Raw genomic sequence first — 17,709 nt, 5'->3', positions numbered from 1 at the left:
AATTCCAATATCATAACAAGGCAAACCGATACCGACCGATGAACCAACAATATTCTTGGCTTTTAAAGGCACACAAAACAAGCTATAAATCGCTTCAAGGGCTGAGGCGGCGTCTGCCGTTTGATACAAGTCGGAATTGGTCCTAAGTTGCAACTCACCTTACAAATGAGTCCCTCCCTTGGAGGTTAATAATATGAACTTGATGAACTGCTTGTTTTAAAAGGCGCAGACGACTTAGCTAGAAAATGTTTAAAGGCGCGGAAGACTGGGCTATAAAATGTGAGGTCCTATATACTTCTGAGTCGGAACAAGTCAAGCGCGGGTCTTTAAGAGGCTAATATGTAAAAACAACTAAAGGGACGAAGAAATATAAACGGTTTACTTGTTATAAAAGTTGATATGTAAGACATATGAGAGCATACAGCCTAAAGTATATAAAGCTTATTTGGTAGTAGGTCCAGTGCCTCACATGTGCTCGCCTCAGCTTTTAAAATCTAAATGCTGTAAAATGCTTCGTTCTTTTTTAAACCAAGGATGGATTCGTCTTTCGATTATGCAGAAAATCAACACATAATGCATATACAATAACAGCAACGTGATTTATACACCAAAAAACAATAGAAAAAGATGTATGAAGGTTCTTTCTTGAATCCAAAAGAAAGAAACAACAAACACTAGATCCTAACAGCCTTTCAACATTTGAATCCCCTACAAGCCATGAGCCAGACAATGATGATGAAAACAGCAATGGCTCCACCAACCATCAGCTTCATCTGAAGATTCTGCAGCCACATCTTCCTCCTTAGTTGTCTTCCCTGCCTTTGAAAGCTGTCAGCCTGCATTCAACAGATTCCACAACCAGTAAACCAACAACCTTCCATTAATTGACCATTGGACTGAGTGTTGTGAAAATACGCAGCTTGGGCGCTGCACACCAAAATAGTTTGGGCGTGAAAGGGTGCTGCCCCTTGAGGCGTGGCCACCTTCACGAACGCGAGGGCGAATTATGTTGCAATTTCTTTTCTTCTTTTTTTAAATAGAGTAAAATGCCATTTCGTCCCTGAGATTTGACCAGTTTTGCAACTTTGTTCAAAAGGTTTGTTTTTCTGCATCTAGATCCAAAAGTTTAAATCTTTGCCGACTTCATCTAGCTCGTTAACTCCATCCATTTTTCTCCATTAAGTCAAGGGTATTTTTGTCTTCTTTGTTAATTTAAAGGGCATTTCAGTCTTTTTCACTTTATGTACAAGCATTTAGCATAATGTACAAGTATTCAAAATACTAAACAAAAAACAAAAAATAAGTAGGTAAAAAGACGGAAATACCCCTATCTTAACGGAGAAAAAACGAATGGAGTTAACAAGCTGGATAAAAATTGCAAGATTTCAAACCTTTTGGATCCAGAGGCGGCAAAACAAACCTTTGGACAAAAGTCGCAAAACTGGCCAAACCTCAGGGACGATAATTGGCATTTTACTCTTTTAAATGTTATTTAACCTTTAAGCCAATCATTTACCTCACTATTTATTCTTCCAATTTTTTATTAGAGTAAAATGCCTGGGTAGTCCCTGTGGTTTTGTAAAATAACGCCTATAGCCCCCAACTTTTAGAAATTACACCGGTGCTCACTGTGGTTTGACATTTTATTACTCGGATAGTCCCTGGAGTGGATGTCCGTTAGTTTTCTCCGTTAAGTCTACCTGAAATTACTTATTTATCCCTCCCCTTAAAACAAATATGGATTATTAAAGGTGTGGGGCCACCTTATTTACCCCTCCCTTGTAAACAACCGGCCACCATCACCATAGCCACCCACCCCCACCATCACCATAGCCAGTAACCGACATCGGAACATGAATGATTGCTTTCTCCGTACTCATATACATCATCAAAGACTTCCCTTCTCCCCAAAAAACAATCTTCTTCTCCATACCCAAAATCAACACAGTTCCTCCAACCAATCTCTCGACATCACAGAATACCAAACTAACGCCGACCCACAAAAATACAGAATCTTGGATGTCGTAAAAATATGATTTTTACCATCTTTTACTGTCAAATCTTCAACTAACATTACCCTGTCCCTAGAACTACACAATTCACACTCACAAACAATAACCTCAGCAAGAAACCCATTATATTTAGTTGTACCAATTTTTTCAATATGTTCAAGACTCCACCTGATAATTTCTAAATACCCACCATGGGGTTTGACCGGAATAAAGTTCCATGCGAGAACTTTGATTGTTTGGCCAATGATTCGAAGATTGAAGTCGAGAATGTCGCACCAAACGGTGGCAGAGTGATCGTAGAAGTGGAGGCAACTGGAATTGGAGCAAGAGGGCAGGATGGTTAGGGTTAGGGTTCTGATTAGGGATGATGGGTGGTTGAAAGGTTTAAGAATTTTGGGATGATTGGGGGTTTGTAGATGGGAGGGTGGAGGGGTGGCTGGTGGTGGTGGTTGTGGATGGTGGCGTTGTTTACAGTGGTGGATTGGTGGTGTTTGGTGGTAGTTGTGGTGTGGTATGGTAGTGGTGACCGGTGGTTTGATGATGGCATGATGGTGGTAGTGGTGGTTTTGAAGAGAGATGCACAGAATTAGAAAGGGAGGTCGGGTGGGGGTGGGGTGTTATATATTATATTTAATAATTAACAATTAATTGTGGGCCCAATTGATATTTTAAATTACTAATTAGTTTTTACTTATATTTTAATAAAAGCAAGGGGTAATTTTGTCATTTTACATGGATTTAACAGAGAAAACTAACGAACATCCACTCCAGGGAGTATTTGAGTAACAAACTTTCAAACCACAGGGAGCACCGGTGTAATTTCCAAAAGTTGGGGACTATAGGTGTTATTTTACAAAACCACAAGGAGCATCCGAGCATTTTACTCTTTTTATTAACACGCCTTAAGTAAAAGGTAAAATGTGAAACCCCCGTGCCTATGTGACACCTTTTTTTTTGACATTTCACCCCACCACAACACAATTTTACGAGAAAATAAGGATAAAACCTGTACCTGGAACTGAAGGTTTTCTGTCTTGTCAACCAATAATTCAATCTTCTCGCCACGATCCAAAACCTGTATTACAAAAGCAAATAAGATTCATCTTATTTATGAACATGTTATGAGAAATGACTCCGTTAGACACGCCAAACGTGTCTCTGTCCCAATAGAATTGCATCATTTTTAAAAGCTTTAACTTCTACCCGTTTTCTATAAGTGGGTCAGATTGTTTGTGTTTAATCTCAAAACGGGTCACCTAAAAACTTAGCTAAAAGAGAAACAGTCAAATGGGTTGAAACTTGAAAGTGGCCCCAAAGTCTATTTTTGATTCATACAGCCTCCTAAATCATTTATTCAAAGATTTAGATTATTGTGTAAATACTATTGTTTCTGTAATCATAAGTCATAGCTACACATCAGTTATTAATAAAAATATACAATGAGTGCGGGCCAACCCAGCCCATCCTGCATAAGAAGTAACATGTTTTTACCAAGATAAACGTATCTTTTTACCCTTAATTGCCCATCTATAACAAATACTTTGGACTACGTAGAGCCTTTGGCTCTATGCACTCATTATGGACGCTCAACAACAGTAATGCAAATTTTAGATTTCAAAATATCATTATAATTGTTTGGAAATGCATGGCCTTCTGGCTTCTTTGTTGCTTATTAAGTAAGAAAACAAGTATTACATTGTGCAGAAGATCAATGGTTAAAAGATCTGACAACGCAGTGATGCATTAAATGACATAAATTATTTGTGTGAAGTTAATGAGAAGACAACTTTCATTAAATGTGATGTGCCCATTCTCCTTTTGCTCCCTCAATCTACGAGTTCTAAATTGGTTATACGCAAGTTTGGTTACCAGAAGTAACTGCGTGTTTCTCTAATCATGTTCTCCAATATTATATTCAACCCCAAATTGATTAACACTAAATCCTATCCAACAGTCAACAACAACAACAACAACCATACCCAGTATAATCCCACCTATAGCAGAGCTATTGATAGGGTCTGGGGAGGGTAGGATGTAGGCAAGCCTTACCTCTATCCCAGGGATAGAGAGGCTGCTTCCAGTGAGACCCCCGGCTCTATAAACCATAATCAAGACATAAGCTTCTGGGACATTATATAAGCACACCACTACTAAAAAGGGGGGAATAAAAATGAACACATAAATGAATAAGTACGTGTTAGTAAATTACGACACCGGGACTATGTGAGAACTTATAAAAGCTATATCACACCTTATACAAACTGAAAAATTAAACTCATAAGACGAGAACCTAAACCAAAAACCAGGCCACAATCCTAAAAGTCCTTAACCTTAATCCTACGTCTCCACGAAGTTCTGTCCTCGACCATGTCCTCAGAGAGGTGCAAATCTAGCAAATCTTGCCTAATCCGCTCATCCCAAGTCATTTTCGGCCTGCCTCTACTCCTCCTTCCATCTACAGTGAGTGTTTCAACTATTCTACTCGGGTCTGTCGTCTGCCTCCTCCTGACATGCCCAAACCATCTCAATCTCCCCTCCCTTATCTTGTCTGAAATACTAGCGACTCCTAGTCTTTTCCTAGTCTTTTCCTATCCAACAGTCCAAAGCACCAAAAAAAATTCTCTGAGTAACTGAATTGCAAACTTAAGATATTCTTTGTGTGCAACAATTATATTGAGCAAATATGGTCAAAAGCTCTTAAATTTCAATAATCACGAGTGGTGCACCCTTTAGAAGGTTCAAAACTTGTACAAAAAGTATAACTATTAAAAAATTCCTAAGTATAACAATTAAAAATTTTCCTAAAATAGCCGATGCGTAACACACAATCTTAATATGCTGAAAAATAATCCACTTATTGAACTACGATACATTTTCAGGGGGGGCCGAAATGTCTTGGTTCTAAATGAATACAGTATCTTAGCACAATAAAAAAAAACATTTCTCATTACATGTAAGCGTTGTTTTCTTCTGTCATTGAAGTTGATTCACTTACACTACATGCATATATTTATATTTACTTACTTATACAAGTCACAGAGATGAAGAAAAACATTTACCTTCTCAATGTTGTCCATCATAATCCCTTTAACCTCCGTAATTTGAGCCTTCAGTTTAGACAGCTTGCTCATTTCATCTGGATGGTTTAAACAATACTCCATGTGCTCCTTTATCTTTGGCCTATTATTAATAAAAAAATATACAACAAAAACTTAATAATACTACTGCAAAACAACCCAAAATAAGTTAATAAGATGTGAGATATCGCACCCGAATTCCCTATCAAGATTATAAGCAATACTAAACCGATCTTCAAACAAATCATCATCACTGTCATCAGCAAGCGGGTGATCACTTCCGATACTTGCTCCATAACGTTTCTTGAAGTCGTCTCTCACTCTCTCCAGAAACACAAACGGCACACTCCTCCCAACAGATTCATCCGCAACAACAAGAAAAACTACATCAAATGTACAACAAAATCACTCATCTTACTAACACAAAACCGACAGAAACAGTCGAACAAACAAAAAGTTCGTAATTACCAAAGCCGCTATCAAGCAAGAAGTTGAAGGTGTATCCGTCACACGAATACGTGTATTTCGTGCTACCAGACGGAAGCTTCTGTAAGCACTGAACAGCAACCGTACTCACATTCCCGGAGTACGCTGTATGTTCGGCCAATACAATGGTTCCTTTAGCAACGAAGCTGTAAATCAAACCTTTCTGACTCATTTTTAGGTCTCCAAACACTTAAATCAACCGTTTGTCACAATAATCCTGACAAAAATATACAAAAAAAAAACCGTGTAAGGATCAAATACACATAAATTTAACGTGTTAAGCATACAAATAACTAGAGTAATTATAGTTCATTTGTTGTAGTGTAATTACTCTTGTTCAAAATTGTAGAATACTAATAATTCCTCTAGTTATTAATACGTTTAGTAGGTTAATTTCATTCGTACCGCATCCGTGTTAGGATCAAATAAGAACAGATTTAACGCGCTAAGCATGCAAATAACTTGAGTAATTATTAGTACTCTAGTTAATTTGTTGTAATTAACTAATTACTCTAGTTATTTGCAAGTTTAGTAGGTTAATTTCATTTGTAACACAAGCAAAAAAACACAAAATTCATCTCACTCTGCAGTTAACGAGCATACGACAATACGACATCGTTTTAATCGTGATCAGATGATCCACAAATTTCGAAACAAAAAAAAAGTCTATCCGTATCATATGAGAGATAACTAGACCCTAAACGAGATAATTAACTGTAATAATCTAGAATTGGAACTGTAAGATGCAACGAATCAATAGATTTACCTAATTGTATCAAGTAGATCAAATAGACTGATGAAAAATTAAAATTATGTGCGATAAATTTGTTGAATTAGCGAGATGAAGAAGAGAAAGTGATACCTGAAATTGAATTAGGGCTTCTTGATCGTTTCGTGTGATTTGGTTTTGCTTCTTACGGAACGAGTGGGAGTCTGGCGGAGAATTCCTGTGAAGTTTTTATTTTTACGCGACATATATAATGAGTTTTTCAGTTTTGATCCTTCGAGAGTTGAAGTTTTGTCATTTTGAACGCCAACTCATGAAACTTTAGATCTTTAGAATGATTATGCTTATGCTTATTATGTCTAACATATGGCCTTGTTTTGAGATAATAATGTTGGAATGATTATGTTTATGCTTCTTATGTGAGTTATGTCTAACATGTGCCTTTGTGTTGAGACAATTATGTTTATAACTATTATGTAAGGATGAGCATATGCAAGGTTGGAGAACTCGCTAGTCGTTAGCGGGTCGGTGAGGTAGGGACTAGCGATTACTCGGGATTACTCGGGATTAATCGGATCAGACTTTTTATGTATAATTTTAAGTTTTTATACATATATACATATATTTTTATACGTAATTTTTTTAAGTGGACAAGTTTTGACCGGAATCTGGGAGGTTTTGGCCGGAATATGTGTTTTTTTCCGATTTTTTCTGATTTTTTTTCCGATTTTTTTTTGTTTTTTCCCGGTTTTTTCCTGGTTTTTTCCCGATTTTTTCCGACCGACTAGTCGCGATTAGGGCCGACTAAGGCCGATTAGGGCCGACTAGGCCGACTAGCGATTTTTTACTGATTAGCTGAAAATTACTCAGTTGATGGGCGACTAGCGACTAGTCAGCGATTAATCGCCGGCTAGTCGCGATTTTTGCAACCATGAGCATATGATACTTGGTATCGGTACTGGTACTGAATTTCCCGTATCGATTTTTTCCAGCATTGAATCAGTACCCACTTTTTAGTGTTACTAGTACTGGTATGGTACTAAACATTTTTGGTACCGGTATCAGTACCCATATTTGGCGAAATTCGGTATTGGTATTTTCGGTACCGGATCGAGCTCATCCCTACTATTATGTCAAATGCTTAACAAGGTGATTATGTCTAATGTTTAGGATTAAAAATTTATATATGTTTGTTTATGTTTGTGAGAAATTCAATCCCTTAATGAACGAACACGTTCAATTTTAAACGAACGATTATGAGTATCACTAAAGATCTTAATCTTCAATCTTAGTGAAATAAACATGAAATTCAATGATTTCATATCACATGAAAATCTTAGCTTTAAAATTTATTTTGTGAGGAAGACTGTATTTAGAATACAAATATTATGGTATTTGACATGTTGAAAGGGTTATGGGGGTCTTCTATTATGTAGATGAGGTTTACTAAGCTCATTTTTTATGATTTTTGTTTTCAAATTACATGTGTGAGGTTCAGTGACCTTAATTTTGAGTGTCGTATCCTTCATAAATTTGTGTACTCGCAAGTAGCCATCAACCACCACTTTTCACGCTTAGCCATTCCGGTTGGAATTTAACATGATGTTTACAATTCATGCAAATTTAGCCATAGTTTAATACATAAGTCAAACTAATAAGTTGGTTAGTTTATTAAACAATCATGCAAATTTAATCATACTCTTCGTCTAAATTTACAATGTAATGTATACCTTGATTAATGAAGCTTTTAAGACTACATGTTGTGAGTTAACTAAATCCTAGGTCACATCAGCATCACGTGGGCTCAACCCAGGTCACATCAACATCACGTGGGCTCAACCCATTCACTAACTAACCAATTAACTAATGTGTGGTGGGTTAACTAAAATTAAATACAACAAAAAAGTTTGATTGGTTATTATGGGGTGGACCCTACTTAAATTCAACCTCTTAGACGTTATTGTGTCAACGAAGGAAGGGGCTTCATGGTTGGCGCTTGCGCTTGTTGGTTAACGAGCACCATCAACTTATGTGTAAGGTAGGGCGCCATCAGCTTATGTGGAAGGTAGGGCGCCATCCACTAACGCCCGCAATGGGTGTTATGAATGCAATTGGCCCAACCCAACTGATGCAGCACAGTTCAGTGTTAGTGACAGCCCCACGTGTTTGGGAAGGACCAACGTAGGTTATAAAACACGATGAGAGTAGGGAATAAAAAAAGAGGAATATTGTTAGAAGTCTGTTTTGGTCTTCTCATCTCTCTTTCTGGAATCTGTTTCCCATCTCCTTCTTTGTCATTGTTTTGATTTCTCATTGTAATCTTTCAATTGAAACAATCGAATCACAATAGTTGCTTCTCAGTTGATTATATCTTCGTTGTGTTTAATTGAGTACACAAAATGGGCGGTCCAAGTATTCTCGTTGCCCGTACCGTATAATTTCCAAATTGCTAACTCTTGTCCAAGGACAATTGAATAGCAAACAAGTCAACCAATCCTAATTAATTGACCAGTTTCATAGTTTCATAAAGTACATCACATGTTAACTCTAAGTGTTTTGATTCAACTATGAGCAACAATTCAGTCATGCTAAACACCTAAAGGTTGATTTTGAGTTTTATTAGTTATAATTTCAACCCAAATCATCATTTTAGTCATGTTAAACACCTAATGGCGGATTTAAGATTTATTAATTAAAATTTGTTTCAAAATCTACTAAAAAAGCGTCACATCCAATGTAAAAAGTTTCATACACATGTATAGAATATAATTGATCGTTCGAGACCATCTTTTGTCAATTTCCACCAAATCTATACTATATAATAAAATAAACCTGATTTGGGACACATGTCATTCAATGAGGGCATCAATAATTTATAGATAAATTTTATATTTTAAATTAAAAAGATTTAAATATTATATTAAAATTTTATTTTGATTGAATCTAAAGTCTAAAATATGTTTTAAATATAATCTATAATTTATGGATTTAAACCATTGTTTTGAAAATAATGATTCCCTTTCTAATCCAATATTATTTAATAAAAAATAACATAATTGGGAATCAAAAGCGATAATATTTATGTATCATTGACGTAAGGTACAGCTTGTCGAATTCACTAATAATTTTTTTTTGTTGAAAATCAATCTATATACTATATAATAAAAGAAACCTGATTTGGGACACATGCCATCAATGAGGGTATCAATAATTTATTGATAAATTTTAAATTTAAATTAAAAAGATTTAAATATTATATTAGAATTTTATTTTAATTGTAAATCTATTGATAAGATAAATTATTCGATCTGGATTGTGTTTAACCAACCAAGCTTAACCCACTTATTTAACCTGGATTGTGTTTAACCAACCAAGCTTAACCCACTTATTTAACCATCTTACTTTCGTATGTTTTTAATGATTAAATTTCATCATATCGATGTTTTATAATTTCTAATATTGCTATACTTTAAGGAAATTTTCCATTGTAGTTATGATTATAATAAAACTAGGTTATAACCTCATGTATTACATGGGGTTGAATAAATGTAATTTTATATACCAAAGAAAAAAGTTATATCTTTAAAACCACGTATATTACACGAGTTGAATAAATGTAATTTATTGTAAACTCCACTTCATTCTAAATACTAGGTATGTTTTTTTACTCTTCGTATGCTATGCATATTATCTATGTCACATAGAAAACATCATGTTTTTTTAGATAAGTTTACCATGTCAAATAAGTAATATGCATATTATATATGTCACATAGAAAACATCATGTATTTTTAGATAAGTTAGATATATGTGTTTTAAAACAAGGTAAACTCTTAACATACATATTTTTTCCTATTGTAACTAAGATGTAGAGGTCTGTGAAAGGTATCTTCATATTCGGAATGCCATAACTTTTTTTTTAAATTTAGATTTACTTATGGTGTCTCATGTCTTTATTTTTATTTTTTTTTCACTTATATATATGTTTCATTGGTTCAATTGTACATGTAAAGTATTAAACTATACATAGTATTTTCTCAACTATAGTTATTTTTTGTCTATTCATTTACAATACTTTTATCTGTCTACAAGTCCCTTTTCAGAACTTTCAAATGGTATGGGACATATTACATTATCAATAGTTTTTATTGGTTTCCTTACTAATTGTGATAAAAGTAATCATTTCGTACAATTCATATTGGTTTATAGCTTTGAATACGAGCATACCTTATATTAATGTTAATGATAGCGAAAGTGAGGAAACTATATTTGGATGGTAGAAAATATAATATTATGCCAACATTAACCCGTCACAATAATCTATTATCAGATAAAATCAGACACGTTACCTTTGAACAAGAAAATGTCACAATAAATATTAGTAGTGGTACAAAATTTTAAGTTCCTAGACAAATCCTAAAACAAAAAACAGATCATATTATATTATTATGAATGGCTATACAAACTTCAATATTTATTTCGTATTTGGTCTGCATATTACTCTATATCATATATACTTAGATCATATTATTATGAACATGTTTTTTTTATTTTACATTATAATTATGATTCACCCCGTGTATTACACGGGGCAATAACCTAGTTGTCATATATACGATAACTTTTATTAAAGTAATCACTTACGAAAAACACCAACTCAATTTCAGTGGTGATTAAATCATTTTACATCAATTAGTGATAGTCATAATATAATTTTACATAAATCCTTAGTTTATTGGTAAAACTATAAGCTAACTAGGTTAGAACCCCGTGTATTACACGGGTTAAATAAATGCAATTTTATATACCAAATAATAAAAAAAATCTTTAAACATCTCGTTTATTACACAGGTTGAATAAATGCAATTTTATATACTAAATAATAAAACAATATATATTTAAAATCTCATTTATTACATTGGTTGAATAAATGTAATTTTATATATTAAATAATAAAAAAAGTTATATAATTTTTTTTGGGTAAAGGGTTACCCCGGTGATTTTATATATAGACAACCGTCAAATAAGTACAAGTAGTGAGGATGAGTTCCCCACTAGTTCATATACAGGACATGCCCCATATATGTATGCAAATAAAACAAAATAAACTATGACACCACATCAAACTAGCCTACTACATATCATGATAATGACCTATCTAGTAGACTAAAACTAAAACAAAAACAAAAACAACTTCATCCGCCATCATCAAAAATGAAATTGCGACCAAGAGGCGTCCACCTGGCACGAACCAAAAACAAACTATCCATTGGAGGATTTTGTGGAAGAGGTGCTTGCCCCTGATATGGAAGACTTAGGATGCGCTGCAGTCTCATCATAGATAACCTCAACCTCATCCTCATCATACTCTTCCCTAGTATCTCGACCACCCTTATCTTTCCTTTGGATGGGACCAGCATTCCCCCTATCAGAATCGAGAGGACTAAACGGGTTATGCGTCTGAAACTTCGATGACTTAGTACCCTTCTCATTCACATAGATAGAAGTCCCTGCCTTTTTCTTTGTATCCACCGGTCTATATTCAAACTTAGGTTTCAGATTATTAACTTGGAAACCATTCTTTTTTGCACTCTTCTTAGCCTTTACTTCTGTATAACCATCCGCGTTTACTCTCGGCCTGTTTGTAGGAGGATTTGGACTCGGACCAATATGTTTAGGGCATTCCCCTGATTCATGCCCAAACACACAGCAGTGGGCACATCTCGGGGGTTTCCATTCATATTCCACAGATATAGTCTCGGTAACATATTTATTCTCTTCCAATCCAGGAATAGCCATGGTTAGAACCTCTTTAAAATCTTGGTCAGACGAGATTTCAATGAGAGCTCTAGCATAGCTACTCCGTCCCCAAGCCTCCTTACACATAGCAATAGTAAACGTATCCAACCGCACGTGAGTACCAATTTTTGACGCCAGCATGCTTAACCCATCGTCAGAATACGCCACTGGAGGAACGTCATGCATTTTAACCCAAATCACGACCTTGTTTATATCTTCTTTTTTAGGGTTGTTTGTAAGAGACCAAATGTTAAGAAATATTGGTTTATTTCGAATCAGCCAAGGTCCCCCTTCAAGCACATCAGTCATACCCTTTCTGTCTTCAAACTTGAAGAAGAAAAACCCATTTGAATTCATCATAGTTTTTTGTAGACCATATTTTTTCCAATTCGTTCGCACAAAATAATCAACAACCGGATAAGCAATTCTATCCCCCAAAAAGTACCCATAGAGAGTATTAGCTGACCTGTTGTTAACCTCACAAACAGACTCAATTGGTAACACAACATCCACTCCATCCAATGAAACATCTGATTTTAAAGATCGAAAGTTGATTTTTGGAGCTTGATCAGCCAGTTCATTGGCATTTCTAACTATACCATCACCCTTCTGATTCTGATTTGAACCGAGACCCATGTTAACATCACCTTGCTCAGCTTGATCATTTGAGACCACACTAGCATACGATTGATGTTGTGCATGACTTCCCGGAATCTGATCTTGGATTGGAGAATCCGGACACACATCATTTAGCGGAAGGACAAAAGCTACCTTCCGTTTATCAACAACCTTAGCATAATTCTGAATTGGAGAATCAGAACGACCAGCATGAAGCACATCATTTAACGGTAGCATAAACCTTACCTTCTTCGGAGAATCAGAAAACCTAGCCGCCATACGTAAAGCTTGTCTTGGCTCGTAAGACTTTCCGTCGATGTTCTTAATCTTCTTAGCGAAGACATTTGTGTTGTCGGCACTATTTCCATCCATAATCAGAAACTGATTAAACCGAACGCCAAACAAAGCGCGAACGAATGGATTTGAAATTGCTGAAACGTTAATACAAATCGGACAGTCGAACATGTAATAAGAACCAGCCCTTTAAACCCCGTAATCTGAAATCAGCCGATCGGAAAAACAAAAGAAATCGAAACCCTAAAAAACGTAAACCCTAATCTGATTTCAATTGGTTAGAAACAAAGGAGCAATTCAGGATTCCTTACTAGTAAAGAATCAATCACCCTAGTTGCTAAGCAAGATCAATCAAGACCAGGATTGGATTGAAGGAAACTAGGGTTTCACGATTTTCCCAAAATCGCCCAAAGTCGCCCAGAGCACTCCATGACCTTAACCATTTAAGGTTGTTCTGGGCAAGATTGTTAGCAAAAAAAAACGTTATATATTTAAGAACCCCGTGTATTGTACGCGTTGAGTAAATTTAATTTTAGAGTAAATTACAAGTTTTGTCCTTTATGTTTGGACCAAATTGCAGGCGGTGTCCTTTGCCTTTAAATTTGACGAGTTCTGTCCTTAACGTTTCAAAATCCTGCACATTATTTCCTTTAGGCCTAACTCAGTCAGATTTTTTTGTTAAATATGATCATCTGCCTTGCTCATGAGGGTATACTTGTCATTTTACCTAATCAAGGACCATTGTGTAAAACAAATTATAGTAAGGGAGTGTTGTGTAAAATATAAAAAAGATTTACATTTATGAATAATCAGCAAACATTTCTCATTGAAATTTCCTCTCTCTCTCCCTTTCCTCTCTTTCCTCCATCTCCAGCCTAAAGATGACGGTAGTGGTGGTGGTGGTTTCATGGTAAAATCGGCGGCAAAGATGACGGTGTTGCGGTGGTTTCAAGATGAATCAGCGATGATAGTGACGGTGGTGGTTTCAAGATGAATCGGTGGTGGGTGTAAAGCTTCAAGACGACGGATGTGGCGGAGAACGGCGGAAATCGATCGGTGAAGTTAATCGTTTAATTGTTGTTATGATGACTTGATTGTTTGATTTGAACTTGGGTGCGGTGGTGATGGTGGGTGCAGTGGGGTTGCGGTGGTGAAATTGGCGGTGGTGTGGTGGAACTGGTGGTAATAAGTAGGTGGGGGTGTGGCGGTGAAGGCTGGCTTGGGTGGTTTCGGTGAAGGTTTTGGGTCTGAGAGAGTGAACGGTGGGGCTATGGTGGTGTGTGGGTGCAAAGTGGTGTGTGCGGCGGCTGAAGGGTAGTGGTGGTGGTGGAGGGTGGTGGTAGTGGGTGGGTAACTGTCACTAAAATGTCAGTCAGGTTTTACTTGTAGAAGCATAAACCACATCATATACCCAGATAAAGATTTAGGTTCTTGAATTGGAAAAAGATTATCTTATAATTAACAAAAATATTGAAGATTTCATGATGAAATTATGTGGGAAAGTAAAGATTTTATGAAAGGTGTTAAATTTACTTGGCTAGAACCGGGATGAACTCCTACTGCAGTATGAAATGAACATAACGAACAGTGTGAAATTAGGGCTTATCTTCCATCCTTAAAAGCAACGGCTATGGTTGAATAAAGAAATTGGTGAAGGATGAAGTTGTAATTTAAATTAGCATTTTAGAACAAAAATTACATTATTTTCACAACTAGTCCTTTAGTTATCAAATTATTTACTCAACACTCCCTAGGGAGTTAAAATAACTAGAATACCCTCATGTGCAAGACCATGGTTGTAAAACTAGGTTTCCAAGGCCGAGTACTCCCCGAGTAGTCACTACAAGGTAGGCTGCCGAGGAGACTTTCTCTAACTCCGCCTAATTACTCGGAAGCGAATAAACGCGGTCAACCTCGGCCAAAATCGGATCTAGTAGGTCAATTCGGGCTGAGTTTGACTTAAAAAATAATAAAACATAATTTATATTACTATCAAATTAAATAATGAATATCATTTAACGTATTTTGTTATAAATATTAGTAAATGTATGTTATTATACATATATTTAATTTCTGAAAACTAATTTCTTTATAATTTAACATGTCCGAGTACTCCCCGAGTACTCTCCGCCTATGCCGAGTACTCTCAACTCCCCGGTCGACCGACTAGGAAGCGCCTATCGACTTTTGCAACCATGTGCAAGACACATGACCATATTTAATAAAAAAATCTGACTGAGTTAGGGTTAAAGGACATAACGTGTAGGATTTTGAAACGTTAAGGACAAAACTCGTCAAATTTAAAGACAAAGGACATCGCCTGCAATTTGGTCCAAACATAAAGGACAAAACTTGTAATTTACTCTTAATTTTATATATTAAATAATAAAAAAGTTACATTTTTAAGAACCTCGTCGAGCTGAGGAGCGAGACTAAGTTCAACCGTTAGGGAGACTAAAGCGGGAGGCTGTGTTATACAGGTTGAACACATGTAATTTTATATACCAAACAATAAAAAGTTATATCTTTATAAATCTTATGTATTATATGTATTGAATAAATCTAATTTTATATACTACATAATAAAAAAGTTATATTTTTAAAACCCCGACTATTACACAAGTTCCATAAATGTAATTTTGTATAGCAAAAAATAAAAATGTTATATCTTTAAAAACCTCGTTTATTACACGGGTTGAATGAATCAAATAAAAATTTATATCTTAAAAAAACTAACGGATATACTCGATATATGATAGATGGGGTGATTGCGGTGATTGTTCTTATAAATGTCACGTAAACATAGTGATTACCGTATTTGAGTTGAGAATTGAACACGAAAATATAAGTATAAAACCAATAAACACCTTTTAAACATTTTTTAAATAGGTTCTACCCTTAAGTATTTTAGTTTAATAAAATAAATAAATCATTTAAATTAACTGAGTTAGGGCTAAAGGACATAACTTGCAAGGGTTTGCAAACATCGAGTACGTTTTCTGTAATTATTGAAGAAAAAGGACACAGTTTGCAATAAGTGACATACATAAACTCATAAAGGACGATTTTTTGTAATTTACTTGTAACACCTCGAATTTTTGTGTCCAATAAATAAATGACACGTGTCAAATACGACAAAAAATAATATAAACCCGGATTTAATTAAGATATGCGGTAGGATTTTCGAATATGTCGACATGTTAATTTTATACCTCTGAGCGACTTCGTATTATAAATCCCGAGACCCCAAGCAAGTTTATAAGCACCTAATCTTAATCAGGTCATTAATAATAATCACAAGCCTACAAGTTGCTAATCTAATCCTAAGAAAATAATGCAAGACAAATAATTGGTCATAAGCCCATCCTTCTTGCAAACCCATATTGCATATGGGGTAGGCATCTGGTCAAGTATGGGTAAAAGGCCAGCCATCAAAATTATTAATTCAAAGTTGACCGTTCAATACATGAAAGGTTAATTTTTTTTTGCCACTGATGATCGCTTACGGACCGTAAGGGTTATGCCTTACGGACCGTAAGGGGGGTGAAGGGGTAAAAGTGTTTCCGCCATAGGCTTACGGACCGCAAGGTGTAATAACTCTCACAAAAATTAATAATTAGGGTAATAATTATCCCAAAAGAAAGCCCTAATTGAGACACCCAAGTGATTCTGCACAAACCCTAAAAATTTCAGAACAATCGGAATCAGGATCAGGGCCCCTAAAACTCAAGGGGGACAAACCCTAGTTGATAGTTATCTAAAATAACTCGTTGCTTAAATCTGATTGGTCCATTCTGTCAACTCAGCAAAGCTACATGCGTAGGGGGCTACCCTATAGTCGGTTCTTATCCCTTACGGACCGTAAGGGATAAGGCTTACGGTCCGTAAGCGTGGCCAATTTCGTGTATAAATAGCCAGCTTTGGCACTTGATTTCTGTTGTTAAAACGACGCACAATTTCACTGTGTGCGTCGAGATAGAGCTAAAACACTACAATTAACACACACGGATCACGAAGTGCTGCCGCAATCAGGGTAATAACTCAATCGCTATTACGATTCATTTTCCGATTGATCAATATATCCAATGGATGTTTAAGTGCTGCCCACATAGGGTTATACTTTGTCGTTCGTCGTTAAATCGATGGATGTTTAAGTATCGCACTTTGTCGTTTGTTGTGAGAATTTGATCTCGTGAGTTATCGTAAATGCTGTATTGATCACTAACCCGGTTGTGTGTGTGCATTATTATTTAAATTAGTTTAATCACAGGCAAATCAGTAAGGCTTGTATCTTGCTCGTTAAATCTGCAAAGTGAGTCATTCTCTTTTTATCAACTGTTTTACAATACTCCAAATTATTTTCAAAGGTTATAATTACAGGGATTAAGTCGTGGATATCTTGATTTATTGGTTAGTGGGGTATTGTGCACATTACTATTTCTCCCAGTTAGGTTCATTGACCTACTAGGGAGGAACGTCACTATTAGAGTTCATTGACCTAATAGTGGTATGACCATCGTCACCATTGTGACTTGTCACCATTGTGACAGAAAGCCAGATAAAGATAAGATAGGAACCATCGTAATTGCTCTTATGCTGTAATTTATAACTATGGGTCATTTCATAAAACCTGAATGAACTCACTCAGTATTTCCCCGCTGACAAAACCTTTTTCAAACATGTTTCAGGTGATCTG

General features: G+C 35.7%; 1 protein-coding gene across 1 annotated transcript; it reads right to left on the bottom strand.

Moving 5' to 3' along the window:
• Window positions 1-545: 545 nt before the first annotated feature.
• On the bottom strand, window positions 546-6,586 carry LOC110868239 (vesicle-associated membrane protein 727). Its single transcript, XM_022117361.2, has 6 exons — window positions 6,438-6,586; window positions 5,558-5,792; window positions 5,283-5,472; window positions 5,072-5,192; window positions 3,025-3,087; window positions 546-836 (listed from the first exon to the last, which is right to left on the bottom strand). Exons 2-6 carry the CDS (start codon window positions 5,745-5,747, stop codon window positions 693-695), a joined length of 708 nt encoding a protein of 235 aa, XP_021973053.1. The 5' UTR covers window positions 5,748-5,792; window positions 6,438-6,586; the 3' UTR covers window positions 546-692.
• Between the last annotated feature and the right edge of the window lie 11,123 nt (window positions 6,587-17,709).

This window comes from Helianthus annuus, chromosome 7 (assembly GCF_002127325.2).
Source record: "Helianthus annuus cultivar XRQ/B chromosome 7, HanXRQr2.0-SUNRISE, whole genome shotgun sequence".
NCBI lineage: Eukaryota > Viridiplantae > Streptophyta > Magnoliopsida > Asterales > Asteraceae > Helianthus > Helianthus annuus.
The sequence above is the reverse complement of the archived record's forward strand: the minus strand, read 5'-3'. Positions and strand labels throughout refer to the sequence as shown.

Coding starts and splice junctions, on each gene's coding strand:
- LOC110868239 (XM_022117361.2), bottom strand. CDS start 5,747: ATGAGTCAGAAAGGTTTGATTTACAGCTTCGTTGCTAAAGGAACCATT. Junction 5,473..5,557: donor CTTGCTTGATAGCGGCTTTG/GTAATTACGAAC, acceptor CATTTGATGTAG/TTTTTCTTGTTGTTGCGGAT. Junction 3,088..5,071: donor TGATGGACAACATTGAGAAG/GTAAATGTTTTT, acceptor TTTGTAATACAG/GTTTTGGATCGTGGCGAGAA.